Below are 21,161 nucleotides of genomic sequence, written 5' to 3' on the forward strand. Positions count from 1 at the left end.
AGGCAAAGCAACGTACGCGCGCTGACATCAAGGGAGGGAAGAGCGTGCCTGGCATGGGCCGGGATGAGTGCGAGCATGAGAGCAAGATGCGGCGCGATATGACGAGTGCCAAGCGGCGGCAAAGGCAGGGTCTGCCCCGTCAGCCCGCAGGGCAGCCTAGGCTTACGCTGGGAGGCAGAAGCAGCGGCCAAGATGAGATGATGGAGACAGGTCGCGACGGCGAGATCGAGGCGCGCCAGCCTCCTGGACGGCCCCCCCGATCTTGGCTCCAAGCAACGGGCAGGCAGGCCAGCTCAGGGTCCTGAAACACGCACAAGCTGCGAATTCGCGGACCGACACGTCGGGTTGCGCTCAATCCAACGCACGACCCAGACCACAGATGAGCGCAGCCAAGACGAAGCCTAGCCCAGCAAGCAGCCAACAGATAGATAACGTTAGAGATAGGTTTGAGGAGGCTAGGCTAGGCTAGGCTAGGCCAAGGTCACAAACACGACGATCGGGTCTCGGAGGGTGCCGGTTGGCTGGCGGACAGGCTCGCCCTGGAGGCTTGACCTAGCCTTCCAGCTGGCTTGACTGGGCTTGCCCGCCCTGCCTGCAAGCGACATCGATAGCGCAGCGCGTCGGCTGCGGGTGCGGCACGACCCCCCCCCCCAGCTGCACGGAAAGTCGGGCGAGCCCGCCTGGATGGCTGCAGCTGACCAGCAGGCTGGGGCTTTCAAGCGCTTTCGTCATCGGCCCCTCCGCGTCCTGGCCTGGCGCCTCTCTTCAGGCAGGCTGGCCAACGACGCGGGCGACGCAGCTAGCGTGCCTGCCTGCCCGCGGTCTAGCTGGCTTGCTGTGCGGCGGGCATGCGGTCGGATGCGCAGCGACACAAACACCGGCCGCTTGCCCGCCCGCCCGCCCGCCCCCCCGCCCGACCGTCGCGGTCTGGCCCCAGCCTAGGCGCGCGCGCACGTACATACACACCCACGCACGGCGACAGAGGCGAGCTAGAGTGTTTGGCAGCCTGCCTGCCTGCTTGCCTGCGCGCCGGATTGGCCCCGATGATGCTTGCCCGGCTGCCTGCTCGTTGCTCGTTTTTCTTTTCGATGGCTGCCGTCGTCTTCCTGGCTCGCCGCCTCGGTCTCGCTTCCTCGCTCCCCGTCCGCCTGGCTGGCCAGCTGCCGCCCCATTCCCCCCTTCGCCCCCCCTTCTCCCTCGACCCTCGACCCTGGCTCGCGACGTACATACATCGGCATCGCTCGCCTCTGACGTGAACCTGGCCACCCTCTCGACCACCACCACCACCACCACCAAACTCGACTGCCCTGCCTTCGAGCTTAGTCCTCGCTCAGCCGCAGCCGCAGCCGCTCCTCTTCGACGTCGAGCCAACGCCGCCGCCGACCTAGCCTCAATACCGCAACACCACCGCGTCCTCCGCCGAGCGCTCTGGCTCTCTCGCACACCCCTGGCGTCACAGAGTGAGTACCACGGTGGCGTCGTCGTCGTCGTCGTCGTCGTCGTCGTCGTCGTCGTCGTCGTCGTCGTCGTCGTCGTCGTCGTCGTCGTCGTCGCATCCAGTCTGGTACTGACCAAACGACACCCGGCCTGCTCCGCGCTCCCTGCCCTGCCACCACCTGCAGCCATGCCGCGCTCCACGACCGCCCGGTCGATGCCGCCGGCGCCGCTGGCCGCCCTGGCCGCGGCGCTCCTGGCGCCCTCGCTGGCCTACGCCCAAGAGGCCACAAAGGTCGACAACAACTCGACCGCCACCGTCATCTCGTCGCTCGTCCTCAACGCCGCCATCTTTGGCGTCCTCATCGCCGTCTTCCTCCTTGCCCGCCCGCGCTTCCGCAACATCTACTGGCCCCGCACCTACCTCACCGTGCCCGAGGAGCGCGTCGACGCACCGCCAAAGTCCCTCTTTGGCTGGATCCCCGTCTTCCTCCGCACCCCCACGACGGAGATCTACAAGAAAAACGGCCTCGACTCGTACATGTTTGTCGAGTACCTCGAGATGATGCTCTGGATCTTTGTCCCCGTCTGGTTCATCTCGTGGGCCGTCCTGATGCCCGTCTACGGCGCAAAGACGACCGGCGGTCTCACCGGCTTCAACCGCTTCACCTACGCCAACGTCGGCCAGAACGAGCAGGAGTCGAAGCGCTTCGCCGCCCCCCTCATTCTCCAGTACCTCTTCACCGCCTGGCTCCTCTACAACGTCCACACCCGCATGCGCCGCTTCATCAAGCTGCGCCAGGAGTTCCTCGTCTCGCCCCGCCACGCCGACACGGCCCAGGCCAAGACGGTCCTCATCACGGGCGTCCCCAACGAGCTGCTCAGCGAAAAGAAGCTCACCGCCATGTACTCGCAGATGCCCGGCGGCGTCGCCCGCGTCTGGATCAACCGCGACCTCAAGGAGCTGCCGGACCTCGTCGACGAGCGCGCAAAGTGGCTCAACAAGCTCGAGGCCGCCGAGACCAAAGTCATCAAGCTCGCCTACAAGCGCGTCAAGAAGGGCAAGGCCCAGGACGCCTCGGCCGACGCCGACAGCGAGATGAACCCGGACATCGCCGAGCGCTACATTGAGAAGAAGCAGCGCCCCACGCACAAGCTCGGCGCGCTCGGCTGCTTTGGCGAAAAGGTTGACACGCTCACCTGGTGCCGCGAGCGCATCGCCGAGCTCAACAAGCAGATTGACCAGAAGCGCTCCGACGTCGCCCACGACTACAAGACCTACCCGCCGCAGAACAGCGCCTTTATCCTCTTCCGCACCCAGATCGCCGCCCACATGGCCCAGAAGACGCACGCCCACCACCTGCCCTACCGCATGGGCGAGCGCTACGTCGAGGCCCACCCGGACGACGTCGTCTGGGCCAACCTCAACATGAACCCCTACGAGCGCAAGGTCCGCACCGCCATCGGCTGGGCCATCACCGTCGCCCTCATCGTCTTCTGGACCATCCCCGTCGGCTTCGTCGGCATCGTCTCCAACGTCAAGGGCCTCAGCCAGGACGTGCCCTTCCTCGGCTGGCTCGGCGACCTTCCTCCCGTCGTCACCGGCATCATCCAGGGTGTGCTGCCGACGGTGCTCCTCGCCGTGCTCAACATGCTGCTGCCCATCATCCTCCGCCTGCTGGCCCGCCTTAGCGGCGTCCCCACCCGCTCCGGCATCGAGCTCTCGCTCCAGACGCGCTTCTTTGCCTTCCAGGTGGTGCAGAACTTCCTCGTCCTCACCCTCATCTCGGGCAGCGCCTCGCAGATCTTCAACTTTGTCTCCGAGGTCGGCAGCAACCCGGCCAGCTTCCCCGGCCTGCTGGCCCAGGCCATCCCCAAGGGCTCGACCTTCTTCCTGTCGTTCATCGCGCTCCAGGGCCTGTCGGGCGGCGCCGCCCTCTTTGCCCAGACGACGCCGCTGATTGTCTACTACGTCAAGAAGTTCCTGCTCGGCTCGACGCCCCGCAAGGTGTGGCACATTGACCACGACCTGCGCGGCGTCGCCTGGGGCACTCTCTTCCCCGCCATCTCGCTCATCACCGTCATCGGAACGGGCTATCTCGTCATCGCGCCCATCATCAACGGCTTCACCGCCGTCACGTTCCTCATCTTCTACCTCGGCTACCGCTACCTCTTCCTCTACGTCTACGACACCCGCCCCGAGAGCGAGACGTCGGGCCTCTACTTCCCCAAGGCCGTCACCCACATCTTTGTCGGCCTGTACGTCGAGATGGTGATGCTCTGCGCCCTCTTCTTCCTCACCCAGTACGGGCCCGAGGGCTCCAAGACCCAGGCCGCCATCCCCGAGGGCGCGCTCATGGTCGTCCTCATCGTCCTCGTCGCCGCCTACCACTACATCCTCAACAACTCGCTCAAGCCCCTCTACACGGCGCTGCCCCTCTCGCTCGTCCCGCCCAGGGACGCCGCCGCGGTGGCGTCGACCGGCGCCGGCGGCGCACACACGGGCGCCGACCTGCGCGTCTCGGGCGAGACGAGCACCGAGAAGAAGCCGCTGATGATGCAGTCGAGCGACAACGTGGCGCCCGCCTACAGCACCAACGGCGGCGGCAGCCACCTCGGCGACGCCCACCACGGCATCGACGCCCACGCCGTCGACATGAAGAACCTCGAGAAGCGCCAGCCCGGCAGCGAGGGCGCCGCCGACATGGACGACGCCTTTGTCCACCCGGCCGCCCGCGACCCGCAGCGGCCCGTCTGGATCCCCAACGACAAGTTTGGCATCGGCCGCGCAGGCGTCGCCGCCGCTCGCCAAGCGGGCGTCGAGGCGACGACGGACAACACGTCGGTCAACGACAAGGGCCACGTCGAGACCGACGCCTACGAGCCTCCGGGCGAGCCCCGAGTCTAGGCGGCGGGACAAGAGTCGTGGTCGCCGGCGGCACCGCCGTCGCTGTCGACCCGACCCGACCTGATCTGCTCTGCTCTCTGCCCGTTGCTCTTCTTCTACGCCCCGCGGTTGTCTCAGCGCCCATCTCTATTCCCCGGCCGCCGCGCTGTTTCGCGCTGCTGGCTGCTCGATGCCACGTTGAATTTGGGCTTCATCGGACGGGCGGCCTCGCTCGGCGGCCCTGCTCCGATGGCGTCCCATATACCCAACTTCCTTTCGCCTCGCCCCCCGGCCCTCGGCCGTCGGCCTCGCTTATCCTTCTTGCCCCTTGTCTACCCTAATCTTGAGCTCGCGCTCGCCTCGATGGCTCCCGTTGGCGGCGGAGAGTCACCTCATCCGCCGCCGCCACCGCCTCCTCGATCTTGAGCCTAGCAGCCCGTCGGCCCTGTGCCCGGGGGCGTCACGCTTGGCCTCGACCGAACCCACCCCTGTACCAGCCTGGTCTCTTCCCCTCTCTATCTCTCTGTTACCCCGTCTTATCTCAGGAATGCAACGAGCGTTTTGATGAAGTCGTCGATCCGTGCGGAGTCGAAAGAGATTGCAGGGCGCAAAGGGGACGGCATGGGGCGCTCTTCGGCCCAGCGGCGTCTTTCTCGTCACTCTGGCTTTGGCTGGCCGAGCATGCATGCTCGCTTGCGCCAACACGGCTGGATGCGCGCGGCATAAGCGCGGCTGGGTGGCGCAAGCCCGGCGGACCGACGGGACGGATTCGTGACGCCCGTTACCTGTCTCTTTCTCCCTCTCTTTCCTCTCCCTCCCGCCACCCGGCTTGATCCGCTCGAGCTTGCCACTATCTCCTACCACTCGATCGACCTTGGAACCGCATCGAATCAGCGGTATCGCCCCGTCAGCCAGCCGCATGCCGAAGGGCGATGCCTGGCTACAGAAGTGTCCTTTTGCCTCTGCCCATCCACTCGCCACTCTCACTCACCACTCTCTTCGTCAGCACGTCTCGGACTCGGTGTGGCACGGAATCGAAGGCAAAAAGGCTCCGGTGAGACGAGCTTCATTTCGCCGGGCATCAAAAAAGGCCGGCCCAGGCCAGGCCAACCTTGCTTGCTGGCTGCTTGCTTTGGGGGTTTGTCCTCAGGCCGACGCCCCGGACGCCCTTTACGCTACGCTACGTTACGCTACCGCCCCGCACCTCAACGCAACGCACCGTAATGGCTGCAAACGGGCGCAGTGACCGAGCAAGCACCGCATCTACACCACATCGTCGTTGGTCGGCGAGAGCACGTGCGTGTTGCGCCACTCTTTATCGACGCTTCGCTCCCCACTCCCGCCCCGTTTTGTGCCCTCCTACGCTCCAACGGGCGCAAGAGCGGACGGACGGATGACATGGCGCCACCACCTCATTCGTCAACGTGCTCCGTCCGCGCACCGGGCACGTTTGCCGTCGTCCAGTCCGCATTTGCCCGCCCGCCCGCCCGGCGACGGTCTCTGCAAGCCCACCCGACTATCGGTCAGCGACGAGAACAAGGTTCGAGCAAGGTGGCCCGGATACGTACATACGTCGGGCGTATGCTGCGCCGCCGTTCGGGTGTGGTAGAGGATGAGGATGATCATGACCACCTCCGGCAGTCGGTGCCCAGTGCATGGGTGGCGAGGAAGGTCGGTGGTATAAAGCGAGCGAGATGGTGGCTTCGACCTGGCTCGTTCCTGCTCGTCGCTCCGCCCCTCGTTCATCTCCACGGTCATCTCGTCGACTCCATCCGATCCGATCCGATACGCCACGCCGTCGACGTTGCAGCACACCCCTTTCGTCCCTCGTCTCACAGGGGAAAAACCAACCGCCCATCGACCAGGATGCGAGCGACCACCTCGTCGTCGTCCCCGGCCCTCGTCTACGCCCTGGTCGTCGCATTCCTCCTCTCTTCGACGCTGCTCGACACCTCGTCCGCGCTCGCGTATATGCTAAGCGCTTCATTGGCACGCGCAGCGAGCAGCGAATTGGTCCACGACACGCCACTGGACCCACCGCTGATCCAGGATGCACTGTCCCGCAGCGGCGCCAAGGGTGCTGAACCTCTCCGCCCCGTTGCAGCGACGACAACAACCACAACGACGACTGCGGCAGGCGCCGTGGGGTCAGACTCGTTCCGACTTCCACCGCCGATTCGACACGTGCGCCCGCTGCGGTCGGCGGGCGCTTCGCCGCTCTCGTCTCCGCGCTTCGCATCGCCGGCCTCTCCGGCGCAGTCAGACCGCGCGTCGTCGGTGGAGATGTCGGTCTACCACTCGGCCGCATCCACACCGCGCTCCGACGATGTCGGCGAGAGGCAGAGGACACTTCGACAGCCCCTCCTCGCGTCTCCCCGCTCCGAAGAGGGCCAGCGATCCGATCGCTTCCGCGCGCTGTCGTTTGCGATGCCGGAATCGCCGCAGAAGCAGGTTCAGTCACCTGCGGCCTCGGGCGGAACGAGTGAAGTCATTCCGTCTCAACGTGCTGCGTATGCGCAATCGGATGGATCGCCACCGACAACAGCGGCGGCGTCATCGCAACGGCAGCAACCAAACGGACAAGTCGACACCACCGCCACCACAACTGCAGAGGACGGAACGAAGACGACAGCAGCGGACCGAGGGGACGACGCGGCGGCGACGACGACCGCGGCGACGACGGCGGACAAGACGGATTCGGGCTGGATGGGTCTGGGCGTCCCGCGCAAAGCGGCGATAGGGGCCTACGCCTCGCTCACGGCTTCCGGTGCGGGCGCCCTCGCGCTCACCTACCAGGCCGAGAGCATCGTACAAAAGTACAAGGAAAGCCGCATCAAAGGTGAGCCTGCCCTCGTGCCTCGTACCTCTTTCTCGACGTGACGTGGAATGCTTGCTCACCGTCTTGCGATGCGGTGCGGCGCGGTGGGTAGAGCACGATGCGAGGAAAAAGTGCAGGGATCAAAAGAAGAATGCTCCTGCTGCTGCTGACCAGGCGGGAGGGGTTAAGAGGCGAGGGCTCAACGAAAAGGCCTTGGCGGTGAGTGCCTCGCTCCGCTCGTGTAGCGCGCCGAGGGTCGTGGAGAGGGAGAGAGAGTTTGGCTTGCTGATACGCGGCCACGCGAGTTGTTGCCCTGTCCGTCGCGCTCCGTTTGGACGTGTCGGTATACGGCAGGCGATGTGAGTCCAAGTCCAGATACGCCGTGATGGCCTCGATCGGGTCGAGTGGCTGCTGATGCTCCCTGCTCCGCCCCCTCTGGGTATCTCGGCGGGCACGACGCGCAGGGAGGACTACGGCAAGGCAGCTGCGGCAACCGAGGGGCTGTTTGCGGCCGGTCTGGGCGTCGGGAGCGTGTGAGTGGCGTCGTCGCCGTCGACCTCTGCCCGCCTCGCCTTTGCGCGCAAGGAGCGTTGAACTGACACGCCAGGCCGGCCATCCGGGCGATGCTCGCGCAGCGTCTACTCGATCAAGGCGGCCGATAGGCTGTACGACATTTCCCTCTGTGGCGAAAAGGACGAGTGAAGGCCAGGCCAGGCCAGGCGGGGCCTCGAGGCGGCATGGTCACGACGGTCGCTGCGGCAGCGCGGCGACCCACACCGCTTGTCTCGGCGGCAGCGCACCGCCGGGCGTCGACAGTGACGAGGCATGGTGGTGTGACGGGGCGGGCCGAGCTGGGCTGCACAGTGGGTGCGGTACCTACTGTACCAAGCCCAGAGCCGCGCGAAAGCGAGGTGGTCACATCCGGGTCTACAGTATCTCTATGAAGCTTGAGGCCCAGCTGGTCTGGCACCTTGTACCGGTATGGACAGATGATCAACAGCGCGCGATCGATGTCTTTTCCCCGCATTCGCAAACGCCGGCCGGGCTGTACCGTACCCCGCATTTGCGAGAGGTGGTGCGGGGCAGGCCATGGCAGTAGTCGCTGGCTGGGCTTTAAGTCCATGGTGCGTGCCGGCAGGCAGCATGTAGGCTGCCGAAGAGACGGAGGTCGGGAAGCTTGCTTGCGCGCAGCAGGAAGCTAAGGCGAGCCATGACCTTGCTGGCTTGGCTGGCGCAGGGCGAGCGATGTGTCACAGGCTCTGCTTGCTTGTCTACTGCACGCCGAGAACGCAAAACCCGGTCGGTGTATTTACGAGGCCAAAGTGAAGAGAGCCATGCAGGCCAGGTAGGCCCGTGCCGCCTGGTGTTTGTCGCTGCGCAACCGATTGCCCGGTGGGGGTCGGGAAGCAAAGGCGGCGGCGGCGGCGGCGGCGGCGGTTGATCGAGACCAGCCCGAGCCAACTGGACGGAAGAGGCCCAGGCGAGGGGGCCAGCCAAGGTGCGGAGGTAAGCCCGCCCACCAGCAGCGGCGAGCAGGCAGGCAGGGTGACGGCCGGTGCAAAGGCGGCGCGCGGCCGCAAAGGCCTGGCAGCCCAACATCCACCTTCCCGGAGAGGGTCACGCGGGGGGCCACAGCGGCCACAGCGGCCAGGCCAGGCCAGGCAAGGCCAAGTCGAGCTTAAGCCCGCGCCAAGCCAGCCAGCCAGCCAGCCGCGCACGCAGCCTGGCAGATCGAGTGGAGGCCTCCCCCGCCTGGCTCCGTTTTTCGGCTCACAGCCGCTCGCTGGCTGGCCTGCCTGGCTCGTTTGGGTGGCAGGCCAGGCCTCGCTCGCTGCTTCGGTTTTGCCGCTCGACGCTGCTGTGGCAGCAGCAGCAGCGGCTCGATGACACCTCGCACACCGTCGTTGCCCAAGGAAGCAAAGGCCAGCAAGCACCCCATCGTCGCATCGCCAGCCTAGCCAGCCAGACCGCTCGGGCCGCCTCGCTGCAATCCGACCTTAACCCCGCTCGTCCAGAACAGCCGTCCTGGCCAGTCGATGGGCTCAAGTCCCAGGTTGCCATCGGTCGGCTCAGGTGCGGGACGGATGTTGCAGGCAGAGGACGACCAGCTTTCACCCGTACACTTGGTGCATCGCACGCTTGATGGGCGGACACGGCGGTAGACGGCCGTGTGGCAAACAGCCAGCCATGTATGTAGGCGCGGGGAACGGATTGGGGCAGCAGCGCGCAACAGCGTGGGCGAGCCAGGCTGGCCCGTGCCCGGCAGAGTGGCATTCTGGCTTCCCCGCACTTCTGTCACCGCGAAAAATGGAGAGGGGCGGCGGCCAAGCGAGAGAGCGCCGCCAGAAAGGGCCAGCACGCGCGGCGGGCTGCCGTCGACTGTGACGGTCGTCGTGCAGGCAGGCCCACCAGCAGCAGCAGCAGCAGCAGCAGCAGCAGCAGCGCAGCAGCAACAGAAGGCGAGCGCGGTCGGGCCACGCTTTCGCTTTCGCCGCCTCTGCCTTCGCCTTCGCCGTTGCCTTCGTCGCCGCCGTCGGCCGGCCTCTGTTCCGTGCTTTCCTGCCCAAGCGAGGCCGGCCTGGCCTGGCACCACAAAGGCAGGCGGGTCAGCTGCCCGTTGTGTGGCTCGCCGCCGCCGCTGCGTTCGCCGCCTGGCCTGGCAGCGCAGCAGCACCTCCTCTGTCGGTCGGCAGCCCTCCGCCCCGCTCCTCTTCTCATCGCCCGCCTCAGCCTCGGCCTCTCCCCCTCGCCCATCCTCCTGGCGCTCGCTATAAGAACCTCCGCTGGTCGTCCCTTCAATCCTTCGCGCCTGCCTCCTCACACCATCCGGACTCTTCCCACGAGCACTTCCTCTTCCGCACCAGTCCGCACTGCCATCGCCCACGCATCCTCTCACCCTTCATCACCCACCGCCACCCCACAGCACAACGTGAGTCGACCCCGTTGCAGCAGCTTCCGCCCGTCGTTTCGGCGGCCTCGCTGTCGTTGCCCGGCTCCTGGCGACGACAACGGGGAAACGTGGCCCCGTGGCGCGGCCTGCCCGCCCTGCAGACGGCGCTCCTATCACGCTCCTGGCTCGCTGCGCCGACTCGGACGCTGACGATCTGTCCTTTCGCCCGCTCGCTGCCCCATCGCTGCCGTCCGCTCTTGGCCTTGCCCTCTGTTTTCTCTCCCGCCCGCCCCTCTGACAGCCGCCACCATGCCCAAGCTCGAGCTCAGCTTCCCCAACGGCGTCAAGACGACCGTCCAGTCTGACCTCTTCATCAACAACAAGTTTGTCCCCGCCCTCGATGGCAAGACGTTCGCCACCGTCAACCCCTCGACGGGCAAGGAGATCGGCCAGGTCGCCGAGGCCTCGGCCAAGGACATCGACGTCGCCGTAAAGGCCGCCCGCGACGCCTTTGAAAACGTCTGGGGCGAAAAGGTGCCCGGCGCCGAGCGAGGACGCCTGCTGCTCAAGCTCGCCGACCTGGTCGAGGCCAACCTCGACGTCCTCGCCTCGATCGAGTCGCTCGACAACGGCAAGGCCTTCTCGATTGCCAAGGGCTTCGACGTCGCCGCCGTCGCCGCCAACATCCGCTACTACGGCGGCTGGGCCGACAAGAACCAGGGCAAGACGATCGAGACCAACGACAAGAAGTTCACCTACACCCGCCACGAGCCCATCGGCGTCTGCGGCCAGATCATCCCCTGGAACTTCCCCCTGCTCATGTTTGCCTGGAAGATTGGCCCGGCGCTCGCCACGGGCAACACCGTCGTCCTCAAGACGGCCGAGCAGACGCCGCTCTCGGCCATCAAGATGTGCGAGCTGATCGTCGAGGCCGGCTTCCCCCCGGGCGTCGTCAACGTCGTCTCGGGCTTCGGCGCCGTCGCGGGCGCCGCCATCTCGAACCACATGGACATTGACAAGGTCGCCTTCACCGGCTCCACGCTCGTCGGCCGCAACATTATGAAGGCGGCCGCCTCGACCAACCTCAAGAAGGTCACGCTCGAGCTCGGCGGCAAGTCGCCCAACGTCATCTTCAAGGACGCCGACCTGGACCAGGCCGTCAAGTGGGCCGCGTTCGGCATCATGTTCAACCACGGCCAGACGTGCTGCGCCGGCTCGCGCGTCTACGTCGAGGAGGACGTCTACGACCAGTTTATGGACAAGATGACGGCGCTCTGCAAGAGCCTGTCGGTCGGCGACCCCTTTGCCCAGAACACGTTCCAGGGCCCGCAGGTCTCGCAGCTCCAGTACGACCGCATCATGGAGTACATTGAGTCGGGCAAGAAGGAGGCCAACCTGCACCTGGGCGGCGTGCGCAAGGGCAGCGAGGGCTACTTTATCGAGCCCACCATCTTCACCGACGCCGACCACAACTCGAAGATTGCGCGCGAGGAGATCTTTGGGCCCGTTGTCGTCGTGAGCAAGTTCAAGGACGAGAAGGAGCTGCTGCGGATCGCCAACGACACCATGTACGGCCTGGCGGCCGCCGTCTTTTCGCGCGACATTTCGCGCGCCATTGAGACGGCGCACAAGCTCAAGGCGGGCACGGTGTGGGTTAACTGCTACAACCAGCTCGACCCGCAGGTGCCCTTCGGCGGCTACAAGGCGTCGGGCATCGGCCGCGAGCTGGGCGAGTACGCGCTGGCCAACTACACCAACGTCAAGGCGGTCCACTGCAACCTGTCGACGCCGGCGCCGCTCTAAGCGGTGCAGACGCCGCACCGTGCCACGCGATCCCCGTCGCCGTCGATGGGGGTAGACGCACCCACCAGACGCCCGGCCGCCTTCCTAGCTTTCACTACGCGTGTCTGCGCGTTTTCCCGTTGTTGTATCTGAACCAGGACCGCTCGATGGCGTTTCCGTGTTTCCGTCGAGCCATTGGTTTGAAATGACATGACGATATCGTGATGACCTCTTCGTTATTAGAAGCGGTGGCTGTCGAGCTAGTGGTGGCAGTGGTGGTGGTGGTGGTGGTGGTGGTGGTGGCGTGCGAGCGTGGCCGAGCTTGGGCTGGGCTGCGGGACTCGGGCGAGGCAGACCCTCTCCCTCCACCTGGGCCACGCTGGAATTTTTTAAAGGCGAGCAGCGGGCCTCGGGACCCTCCTGGGACGGCAGCCTCCCCCTGTCCTGCTGCCACCACCACCACCACCACCACCACCCCAGCTCTCCCCGTCCACCGACCGAACCCATACCCATGTAACCGAACCCGCGCACCGACAATGGAACCGGGCTACGTATTCCAACCGCCACGGCCGGTCAAGGCGCGGGGATCGGTGCACAGCAACTCGCACCCGCCCTCTTCGCTGCCGCTCCACCTCCCCCGCGAGACGGAACCGACCAACTCGCTACGGCGGCACCACCTTCGACGCGCCTTTGACCTCGTGCACATCCTCCTCCTCCGTCGCGATGCGGTGCGCGCGGGGAGGGCGCTCAGGGTGCTGATGCACGCCCATGAGTGGAGGAGCCACGAGCTGTGGCGCCTCGGCCTTGCCGTCCTGTCCTGCCACGTCTCGTCGCTCTCCCACCGTCGTCGTCGTCGGCGTGGGTCCTTCCAAGGTGACGGCGAGGGGGAGCGAGATACCGCCGCGGATGCGGGTGCGAGCTCGAAGCGCAAAGGTGCCGAAGACGGCGACGACGACGACGACGACGACGACGACGACGACGACGACGATGACGAGGTGACGCACCAACGCATCGTCTACCTGCGCTCGGTGGCGCGGACATCGCGGTACCGCCTTCCCATCCTGCTCGACCTCATCCCCGAACTCATCGCGGCGAGGCGGTACGCAGAGGCCATGGAGGAGCTGGACCTCGTCATCCAGCTGCACCCGTACAAGTCGTCGTCGACGCTCCACGTCTACCTCGGCCTGCTCACGCTGCACTCTGCGACGGAATCCGCACTGGCCAGAACTAAGGACCGTCGATACGGCACCGACATCGACGTCGTCTCGGACCCGACGGCGCGACGACACGGCGACGGCCAAGGAGGGATGATGGAGGAGGAGGAGGCGCAGCGGCGGGAAGCGAGGGGCATCAGGATGTCGGAGCTCGATCCGAGCGCCGTCCAAGTCGCCGCGAGGCACTTTGAAAATGCCGTCGCGACCAGCAGGAAAGTCGTACAGGTCGAGCGGGATCTGCTGCGCGATGCGGCCAGGAGGGAGAGGGAGCGCGGTCGCTCCAGGACCCTGGTCAGGGGCGGCGAGAGGTCCCATATCCCTTCCACGTCCCGGTCCCGGTCCCGGTCCCGGTCCCAGTCCCGGTCTCGACCTCGCGATCGGTCGACGTCCAGGTCCAGATCTCGTAGGAGGGGGGATGGATCCGATCCGATAGAGGGGCGGGAGGATGAGGAGGTAGATGAGGAAGGCGATGGCGATGGCGAGGACGACGACGACGAGGAGGAAGAAGTGGTTCTCCCATTCCGACACGACGACGAGACCACCGAAACACCCTGGCCCGCAACGGTGGCCCGGTCCTTTCTCGACCTCGTAAGTGCCGTTCTTCCCCTTTCTGCCTCCCTGCCTCTCTGCCTCTCTGCCTCTAATCCCTATCTCTATCTTGTTCACGTCTGAATCCGCTCATCCCTCCTCGAACCGCAGCTTCAACCGCGTCTACATCCACACAGTCCCGCTCCCGCAACCGCTTTCGCTCCTACATCCACGCCCGCGTCTGCACGCCCCTCTCGCGCCCCTTCACCGTCGATACACGACCTCGATCCGCAAGCCCGCGACATCGAGGAGCGGCGCAAGAGCAAGAGCAAGAGCAAGAAGAAAAAGAAGAGGACCCTAGACGAAACCGAGGACGAGGACAGCACCAGGGTCAAGCGGTCCAAGTCGGTCCGGAGCGAGGTCGACAGGAGGCGCCGTCCCGCCTTTTAAAGACCGCGTCCGCCTGCACACGACCACGACCACGACCACGACCACGACCACGAGCCGAGGGCACGAGCCTGCCAAGGCCGAGAGGAGGGCAACGTGCATGCAGGAGCCGAGAGCCGCCGTCGATATCGTACATACAGGTCCAAAGCATCCGCATCAAGCCTCGCTCATGACGCTGGCCCTCGCCGCGCGTCTACCACCGCCACCGCGTCGACCTCCTGCTCCTCCTGCAGCGGCCGTCGTCGCCGCCGCCGCCGCCGCCGCGGGTGCGCCTCGGCCGCGTCCCTTTTTCTCGGCCCGTGCCACTTTGGCCTGGGTGGCGCCCTCGAACGCCTCGTCCTGCTCTCCCTTTTGCGCGATGTTGGTGAGGATCTCTTCAAACTCGCGCAGGTCGGCGTCGCTCGTCTTGTTCGACGCCGACTTGTTGGTGCGCGCCTTTGCCAGGATCTCGAGGAAGCGCTTGTACACCTCGCCGTGGTGCAGCTTGTCTTGGTCTGCGGCCGGCGAGCGAGCGAGGAAGCGGCGAGTCGCACGCGGGCAGGAGCAAGGGAGGTGGTCGTTGGAAAGGTCAGCGGGTGGACCGGGGAAAGGGGGTGGGGGCAGAGGACCAAACGCTGCGATGCCGCAGGCGACACTCACAAAAGGGCAGGCCGTCGATGAGCTTCTTGATCGACCGCTCGCTCTTGTACGGCAGCAGCGAGAGGCAGAAGGCAATGTCGCGCCACTGTCGTTCCTCGGACGTCAGTCGGAACCTGGTGCGGCCGGTCAACAGAGAGAGGCAGGGCAAGGAAAGGGGAGGGGTCTCGCGTCAGCAGAGCGCGCTCGTCTGGTGCTCGCGCCGACTCGCGGGCCGACGACGACGACGACGACGACGACGACGCACCTCTGGCACAGCTTCTCGACGACGTTTTCGGCCTGCTTCTCCTTGTCGATAAAGGTAAAGATAAACTTCATGGTCCTGGCAAACGTCTCCTCGTCGACGGCGTGCTTGCCAATCGAGAGGTGGCTGATAATGTCGGGCAGGTTGTTGTACACGGCATTTTCCTTTGTCGAGAGCTCGCTGAAAAAGAGCTTGGCCAGGTCGCTGACGCGCGGCTCGTCGTCCTCGAGGCACTTTGCCATTTCGCCCAGCTGGCCCTTGACCTTGATCATGCCGTTGAGGATGAGGTGGGTGAGCACCATGAGCGTGTGCTTCTTGACGCCCAGGTCGACGTCGTTGAGGCCCGCGTACAGCCGGTCGCTGTTCTCGTCGACGAGCGAGCCGAAACAGATGGCAATGTCGCCCAGCGCAATCACGACATTGGACCGGATCACGGCGTCCTTGGACGTCGACAGGATGTGGAGCAGCAGCGCCAGGTTCGTCTCGCAGAAGCTCGAAGAGACGCACATGAACTTGCACAGCGTCAGCACCGCCGCCTTGCGCACAAAGTCGTTCTGCAGGGAGACGGGGTGCAGTGGGAGTTGTCAGCGCGATCTCCGGCAGCTCGGTCGCATCGATCCGCCCTGGCAGCGGCAGGGCATGCATCGGCACTCACGGGGTACGACTTTGGGCTGCTGCAGATGTGGGTCACCAGCGGGCCAAAGACGGCCAGCACGCTGCGGTCGCCAAAGAGGAGCTCCTTTTCGCGGATGCTGGCGATCACGTCGCCGATCTCGTCCTCGGCGTTGCCGGCGACCTGGTCGAGCTCCTCGACGGCCGCCGCCGCCGCCTTGCCGCGCTTGCCCTCGGACACGGCCTTGGCCATGGCCTTTTCCTGCTCGGCCTCGGCCTTGCGCCGCTTGTACTCGCGCTCCACCAGCTCCAGATAGACAATCTGCTTGAGCGCAACGTGGCCGACGACGAAGAGCAGCTGCGCGAGCTGAAACGCGTCGCCCTGCACGTTGGCCGCCGGGCTGGGCGAAGGCGAGCCGGCGCGTGCAGAGCCGCCGGCGTCCGAGGCGGCGTCGACGTCCATGCCGGGAGAGCTGGCGCGGCTGCGGGCCTCGCCGGCCTCGTCGGCGCCTGCCGAGGCCGGAGGGGCGGCCGGCTTGGGCGCAAAGACGCGCATCGTCATGCTGCGGATGATTTCCGTGCAGAGCGAGTCGGGCTGCTCGCCCAGCAGGTAGATGGTCTGGATGGCGTTTTCGGCGAGGCTGAACCACTCGCCCTTGCTCTCGCCGCGCAGCACCTCGCTCGGCATCTGGATGGCCGCCCGCAGCCGCGCAAACATCGGGTGGTTCATGGGGTACCGCACGCTCTCGTCGCTCAGCGCGCCCTTGACCTTCTTGACGCTGCCGCCGACGCGCTGCAGCGCGATGCACGAGTACTTGGCCAGCACCACGTCGCGCGCGCCGAGTGGACCGAGGCCGATCTTAAGGAGCAGGTCGATCTTTTCCGAGACAATCTCGCGACGAGCGACGGCGAGCATGCTGAGCACGATGATGGCACCGCGGCGCTGCGCCTTGGAGATGGCGCGCGGCGCCGAATAGACGGCCCACAGCTTGGCGACCACGTCCGGGTGGACGAGGCCCTCGGACTCCATCGTCTTCATCAGCTCCTCGAGGCTGGTCAGCTCGGCCAGCGTGGCGCCAAAGGTGCGCTCGATCATGTTGCGGGCGATGCGGGCCACGTTGTCCTTGGCGCTGAGCTCGGGGCGCGCCTCAAAGTAGAGGGCCCGGTAGACCTCGATGAGGCGGCTGCGGACGCCCTTGAGCTGGCTGCCGTCCTCCATGACGAGCGTGTTGTCCTTGGTCCAGATCAGGTGCACCATCTTGCGGATGCCGGCCGCGGCGCCCGCCAGGCGGTACTCGTAGGCGACGCGGAAAAACTCCATGCTCTCGAGCACCTCGGCCTTGTTGGTCGAGACCAGCAGCTGCGACAGCACGGGCATGGCGCCCTCGAGCTGGACGATAAACTGGACAGCGTCGTCGTAGTAGCGCTTGGTCAGGCGCAGCTTCATGATCTTTTCGCCGTCGACGGGCTCCATCTGCGCACGCGCCGCGGCGAGCGCCTCGAGGTCGACGCCGGATCGGCGGCCTTTCTTGCCCTCCTTGGCCGCCGCCTTCTTTTTGTCCTGCGTCTTGGCCTTGGGCTTCGGGGTCCGTTCGGCGTCGTCTTCGTCGATGTCCATGGTGTCGTCGGCCGCCTCGGTGTCGTCTGCGCCCTCGTCGTCCTCGTCCTCATCCTCCTCTTCTTCCTCTTCCTCCCCATCCTCGTCCTCGAGCTCCTGCTCGCCAGGCAGCTCCAGCGAGCCCTCGGTCGCCTCGAGCTCCTTGCTGACGGCGTCGTAGCGCTTCTGCCACTCTGTCAGGTTGAGCTCGCCGCCGTGCATGACGCCATAGGGGTGGGTGAGGATGAGCTTGGTGAGGAGGGCGATGGCATTCTTGCGGACGCCGCTGCTCTTGTCCTCGAGAGCGCGGATGACGAGGTCGGTCATCTCTGTGCGCTGCTTGGGGAATTTGGTGGGCAGGTCGCACAGCTTGGCGCAGACGGTGATGAGCTTGCTGCGGACGTACGAGTTGAGGTCGAGGAACCGCTCGATGAGCAGGTTGAAGAAGGTCTCAATCTGCTTCTTGCGCGCCTCGACGCTGCCGCGCTGCTCGTCGGCGGTACCGTCGTTGCCGCCGGCTCCGGCCGACGAAGACGTGCCGCCTGACGACGAGGTGGTGAGGGCGTCGTCGGTGGTGGTGAGCTCGCGGATGAGCAGGCCCAGGGTCTCGATCATGGCGTTGCGCATTGGGTACGACTCGCTGTCGAGGTGCTTCTGGAGGAGCGCAATCTGCTTGAGCACGCTGCGCGGGCTGAGCTCGGCCATGCGCACGAGGAAGCGGCCGAAGCTCCTCGGGCTCTTCGTGTCCATGGCGCCGAAGTTCTTGCCGGCCACCTCGCGCAGGACGTCTTCGCCGAGGCGCTCGTAGTCGAACTCGCCGCGCATCACGGCCAGCAGCTCGGCCATGGGTTCGGCCAGGTGCTCGTAATACTGGAGGCTCTGCATGATGCTGGTCTGGGCGCTGAACGCCTGTCCGTGGGCCTTGACGGCCTGGCAGATGACCTTGAAGATGCCGAGCTTGATGGCCTGGACCTTGAGGTGGCCCTCGTTTTCCTGGAGGAGGAGGGCGGGGCGCATGATGCATCCGGAGACGTACGAGTCCCTGGCGGCGGTGACGGTCCACATGCGCTCGGACCGGACGCGCAGGGCCTTTGACATGAGGGCGAGGACCGGGGGGATCGAGTTGGACCAGGCCCACGCGTCGGCCTTGCCCGAGGTGGATTTGCTCGAGGCGTTGGCCTTTGCGCCGCCGCCTCTCCTGCCGCCCTTTGAGCCCGAGGCGGCTGCTGCGCCCGACGATGCGGACGCGGCTGCGGCTGCTGCGGCTGCGGCGCCCGCCTCTTGCCTGCCTCCGCTGTGCTTTTCGGCGACTGCGACGAACCACTGGAGGAGGAACGCGTACATCTCGAGGGGCTGTGCGTGTCCTGCGTAGGCGTTTGGGTCGTCGCCGTCGAGCTCCCTCTGTGCGTCTTCGAGGGCGTTTGTCATACCGCTGAGGATGGCATCGAGGAGCTTGTGGCATGCGTTTGGGCTGAGGGTGGCAAAGTGCTTTAGGTAGGAGCGGAAGAGGTCGAAGGTCTCGAGGTTGGTGATGTTTCCCGACGAGGCGGTGATGGTGTCGACTGCGGCGTCCAAGGTGGCGAGCTGTTGTGCGGGTGCGAGGTCGTCGACGGCGACCTCGTGCGGGATGATGTAGGGTTCATCCTGGAGGAGGAGGAGCTCGTCGGCGAGGTTGTAGCTGCCCGAGTCGGCCATGGTGGCCGGCGGCGGTGTGGGGGCGAAGCAGGGGCGGTCGGTTGTTTTGGTTGTGTGGATGTCGAGGGAAATGGGGCCTGTGTTGGTCGACAGAGGGGGGGTATTGAGAGCACGCAAAGGGAGAAGGATGGTGAGCGGGGCAGAGAAGGAAGAGGGAGAAGGATGGTGATGGTGGTGGGGTGAGGGCGGTGGCGGGCGAGTCGAGGGGAAGGCTTGTGGAGTAACGCGGGCAGCAAGGCGGCAGACCAACACCGGCGCTGCCTGAGCTGCTGTTGGCTGTTTGGCTGCGCGCGTTTTGTTCGTTGCCGTGGCTGGCTGGCCGGCTGGCTGGCAAGCAGGCTTGTTTGTTGGTTGGGCTGGCCAGGCCAGGCCAGGCCAAGCGGGCCCTCGGACGCGCTCTCGCTCGCTCGCAAGCCAGCAGAAAGCGCGTTAGTCCCTCGAGGCGAGCCAGCCCATTTTCCGTCCCCCACTCCCGAGTTCCGAGAGCGACACCTCACGTGCTCGAGTTGGATGGGGGCCAGCGGGCTCGCCAGAAGATCTTCGCTGGCAGCCCTGTCCTGGCCTGGCTGGCTGGCCAGGCTAGTCGAGGTTCGTGCGCTGGCAGCCTCAGGCTCAGGCTCGCGGTCGCGCTGGCTGGCCTCGTCGGCGCCTGGTGCCTACTCTGCCTCTGCTCCTCCTCGTGCCCCCTCCACCCGTCTCGCTCATCGACATCACCATCGCTACCGCCACCATCGCTACCGCCACCACCGCCGCCACCACCGCGACGACCACAGCCCAGATCATCCGCCAGTCCGCATCCCTCTGCCAGCCCCTTGATCCCCCCCGCACATAGCCATCATGGTGAGCCCCCTCTCCGCTCCATCGTATCCTCCCCTCCCCTCCCCTCTGTGACAGACGGGCTGACTCTCTCGTCCTGCATCTCCCTGCTCCTCGCTTCGCTCCCGCCCGCCCGCAGGAGTCGCAGTCGGCCGCACCGCCGCAGGTGCGCCAGATTGTCAACTACCTCCGCAACAATGCCGGCCTAAAGACAAAGGTCGGCGTCCTCAACGGCAAGCGCGTCGACTACTTCAAGGGGTCCGCCGCCGTCAAGGCCATCGTCGCCCCCGCCTACTCGAAGCTCAAGGACGTCCCCAAGATCGAAAACGAGGAGCACGCACAGGCACTCCTCCACAGCATCATCCCCTTTGCCTTTTTCCTCCGCGTCGACCGAGGGCCCAGCTCCGGAGGCAAGGATGCCCCCAAGGTCGTCCAGGTCAACCCGCAGCAGATGTTTAGCCCAGACATGGTGAGATACAAGGGCGTCGATGCGGGCCGGCACGCCGGAAATGCTCGTGTGCTGACTCGCTATCCGCTTGTCTGGCTGCTCCTCTGTCCCGCACCGCAGTACTACGCCTGGCTCTTCGAGGGCTCCCAGCTCGGCCTCAAGCTGGCGGGCGTCGGCATGGTCGTCGTGATGCTGGCGGGAGTCATGTTCCCGCTCTGGCCCCCCTCGATGCGCCTGGGCGTCTGGTACCTCTCGATCGGCGTGCTGGGCCTCATTGGCCTCTTTTTCGCCATCGCCATTGTCCGCCTCATTTTCTGGGTCATTTCTCTCGTCGTCCTCCGCCCGGGCGTCTGGATCTTCCCCAACCTCTTTGAGGACGTCGGCTTCGTCGACTCCTTTATCCCGCTCTGGGCGTGGGACGTGCCGCCGCCAAAGAAGGAGAAGAAGTCGAAAAAGGCGGCAAAGGCGCTCAAGTCGGAAAAGGCCGCCGTCGGAGCGAGGCAGCAGGCCATTGCCGTGAGTCGAGCGGCGCCCTCCCGGCGAGGTCTGGACCATGGATGGCCGTACTGACCGATCGAATCCAACGATGGATCCCCATCTGATCCTCATGCACACCGTGCCCTGTCGTCGCCGCCCCTTCAGAACCTCCCTGGCGCCCCACAGCAGCCCGCCGCACCGCGCGCGCCCGAAGCGACGGCCGAGTCGCAGCCCGCCGCCGAGGCTCCCGCCAAGAACGCCGCTGGCGGCGCAAAGGCGCCCGACAGTCTCAACGACATCAACTAGACGCGCGCTGCGCCACACGACGTGACCCAGGTCCTGGCGGCTCCGTGTGGGAGCGCCAGACCGCTTCTTTGCTCTCCCGTAGTCGCTACCAGGCCGAGAGATCCGTGTCGGTTTCGGACCCTGACCTCACGCCGCGCCACTTCACGTCATGAGATGGCAAGGCGTGGCGTGGGATGCGCTGCACCTGATCTGTTCATTACCTTGTCGTCTTCGCTCCTACACCCGCACTCGCACTCGCACGAATCTCGTCCTAATGCTAGCATGGCCGCCCCGTTTTCCTCTGCGTTGTCGATAACGCATCGCATAGAGGCGATCCGCATCCGCATCTGC

At 65.9% G+C, this 21,161-nt stretch overlaps 6 protein-coding genes across 6 annotated transcripts; 5 read left to right on the forward strand and 1 right to left on the reverse strand.

Annotated features, from left to right (window-relative positions):
- Positions 1 to 1,624: 1,624 nt before the first annotated feature.
- PFL1_05935 (uncharacterized protein) lies at positions 1,625 to 4,342 on the forward strand (the record flags this gene model as incomplete). The annotated part of the gene is made up of 1 exon (XM_007883470.1): positions 1,625 to 4,342. One exon carries the CDS (start codon positions 1,625 to 1,627, stop codon positions 4,340 to 4,342), a length of 2,718 nt encoding a protein of 905 aa, XP_007881661.1.
- Positions 4,343 to 6,187: 1,845 nt separating this feature from the next.
- On the forward strand, positions 6,188 to 7,841 carry PFL1_05936 (uncharacterized protein; the record flags this gene model as incomplete). Its single annotated transcript, XM_007883471.1, has 4 exons — positions 6,188 to 7,160; positions 7,252 to 7,358; positions 7,545 to 7,672; positions 7,775 to 7,841. 4 exons carry the CDS (start codon positions 6,188 to 6,190, stop codon positions 7,839 to 7,841), a joined length of 1,275 nt encoding a protein of 424 aa, XP_007881662.1.
- A 1,334-nt stretch (positions 7,842 to 9,175) lies between these two features.
- On the forward strand, positions 9,176 to 11,832 carry PFL1_05937 (uncharacterized protein; the record flags this gene model as incomplete). The annotated part of the gene is made up of 3 exons (XM_007883472.1): positions 9,176 to 9,212; positions 10,063 to 10,068; positions 10,331 to 11,832. 3 exons carry the CDS (start codon positions 9,176 to 9,178, stop codon positions 11,830 to 11,832), a joined length of 1,545 nt encoding a protein of 514 aa, XP_007881663.1.
- A 515-nt stretch (positions 11,833 to 12,347) lies between these two features.
- Positions 12,348 to 14,003, forward strand: PFL1_05938 (uncharacterized protein; the record flags this gene model as incomplete). Its single annotated transcript, XM_007883473.1, has 2 exons — positions 12,348 to 13,613; positions 13,725 to 14,003. The coding sequence occupies 2 exons, from the start codon at positions 12,348 to 12,350 to the stop codon at positions 14,001 to 14,003; spliced, it is 1,545 nt and encodes a 514-aa protein (XP_007881664.1).
- A 153-nt stretch (positions 14,004 to 14,156) lies between these two features.
- Positions 14,157 to 18,784, reverse strand: PFL1_05939 (uncharacterized protein; the record flags this gene model as incomplete). Its single annotated transcript, XM_007883474.1, has 4 exons — positions 14,157 to 14,494; positions 14,640 to 14,752; positions 14,884 to 15,434; positions 15,536 to 18,784. 4 exons carry the CDS (start codon positions 18,782 to 18,784, stop codon positions 14,157 to 14,159), a joined length of 4,251 nt encoding a protein of 1,416 aa, XP_007881665.1.
- Positions 18,785 to 19,621: 837 nt separating this feature from the next.
- On the forward strand, positions 19,622 to 20,831 carry PFL1_05940 (uncharacterized protein; the record flags this gene model as incomplete). Its single annotated transcript, XM_007883475.1, has 4 exons — positions 19,622 to 19,624; positions 19,740 to 20,069; positions 20,169 to 20,564; positions 20,691 to 20,831. The coding sequence occupies 4 exons, from the start codon at positions 19,622 to 19,624 to the stop codon at positions 20,829 to 20,831; spliced, it is 870 nt and encodes a 289-aa protein (XP_007881666.1).
- Between the last annotated feature and the right edge of the window lie 330 nt (positions 20,832 to 21,161).

This window comes from Pseudozyma flocculosa (genome assembly GCF_000417875.1).
Source record: "Pseudozyma flocculosa PF-1 unplaced genomic scaffold scaffold00022, whole genome shotgun sequence".
Classification (NCBI taxonomy): Eukaryota; Fungi; Basidiomycota; class Ustilaginomycetes; order Ustilaginales; family Ustilaginaceae; genus Pseudozyma; species Pseudozyma flocculosa.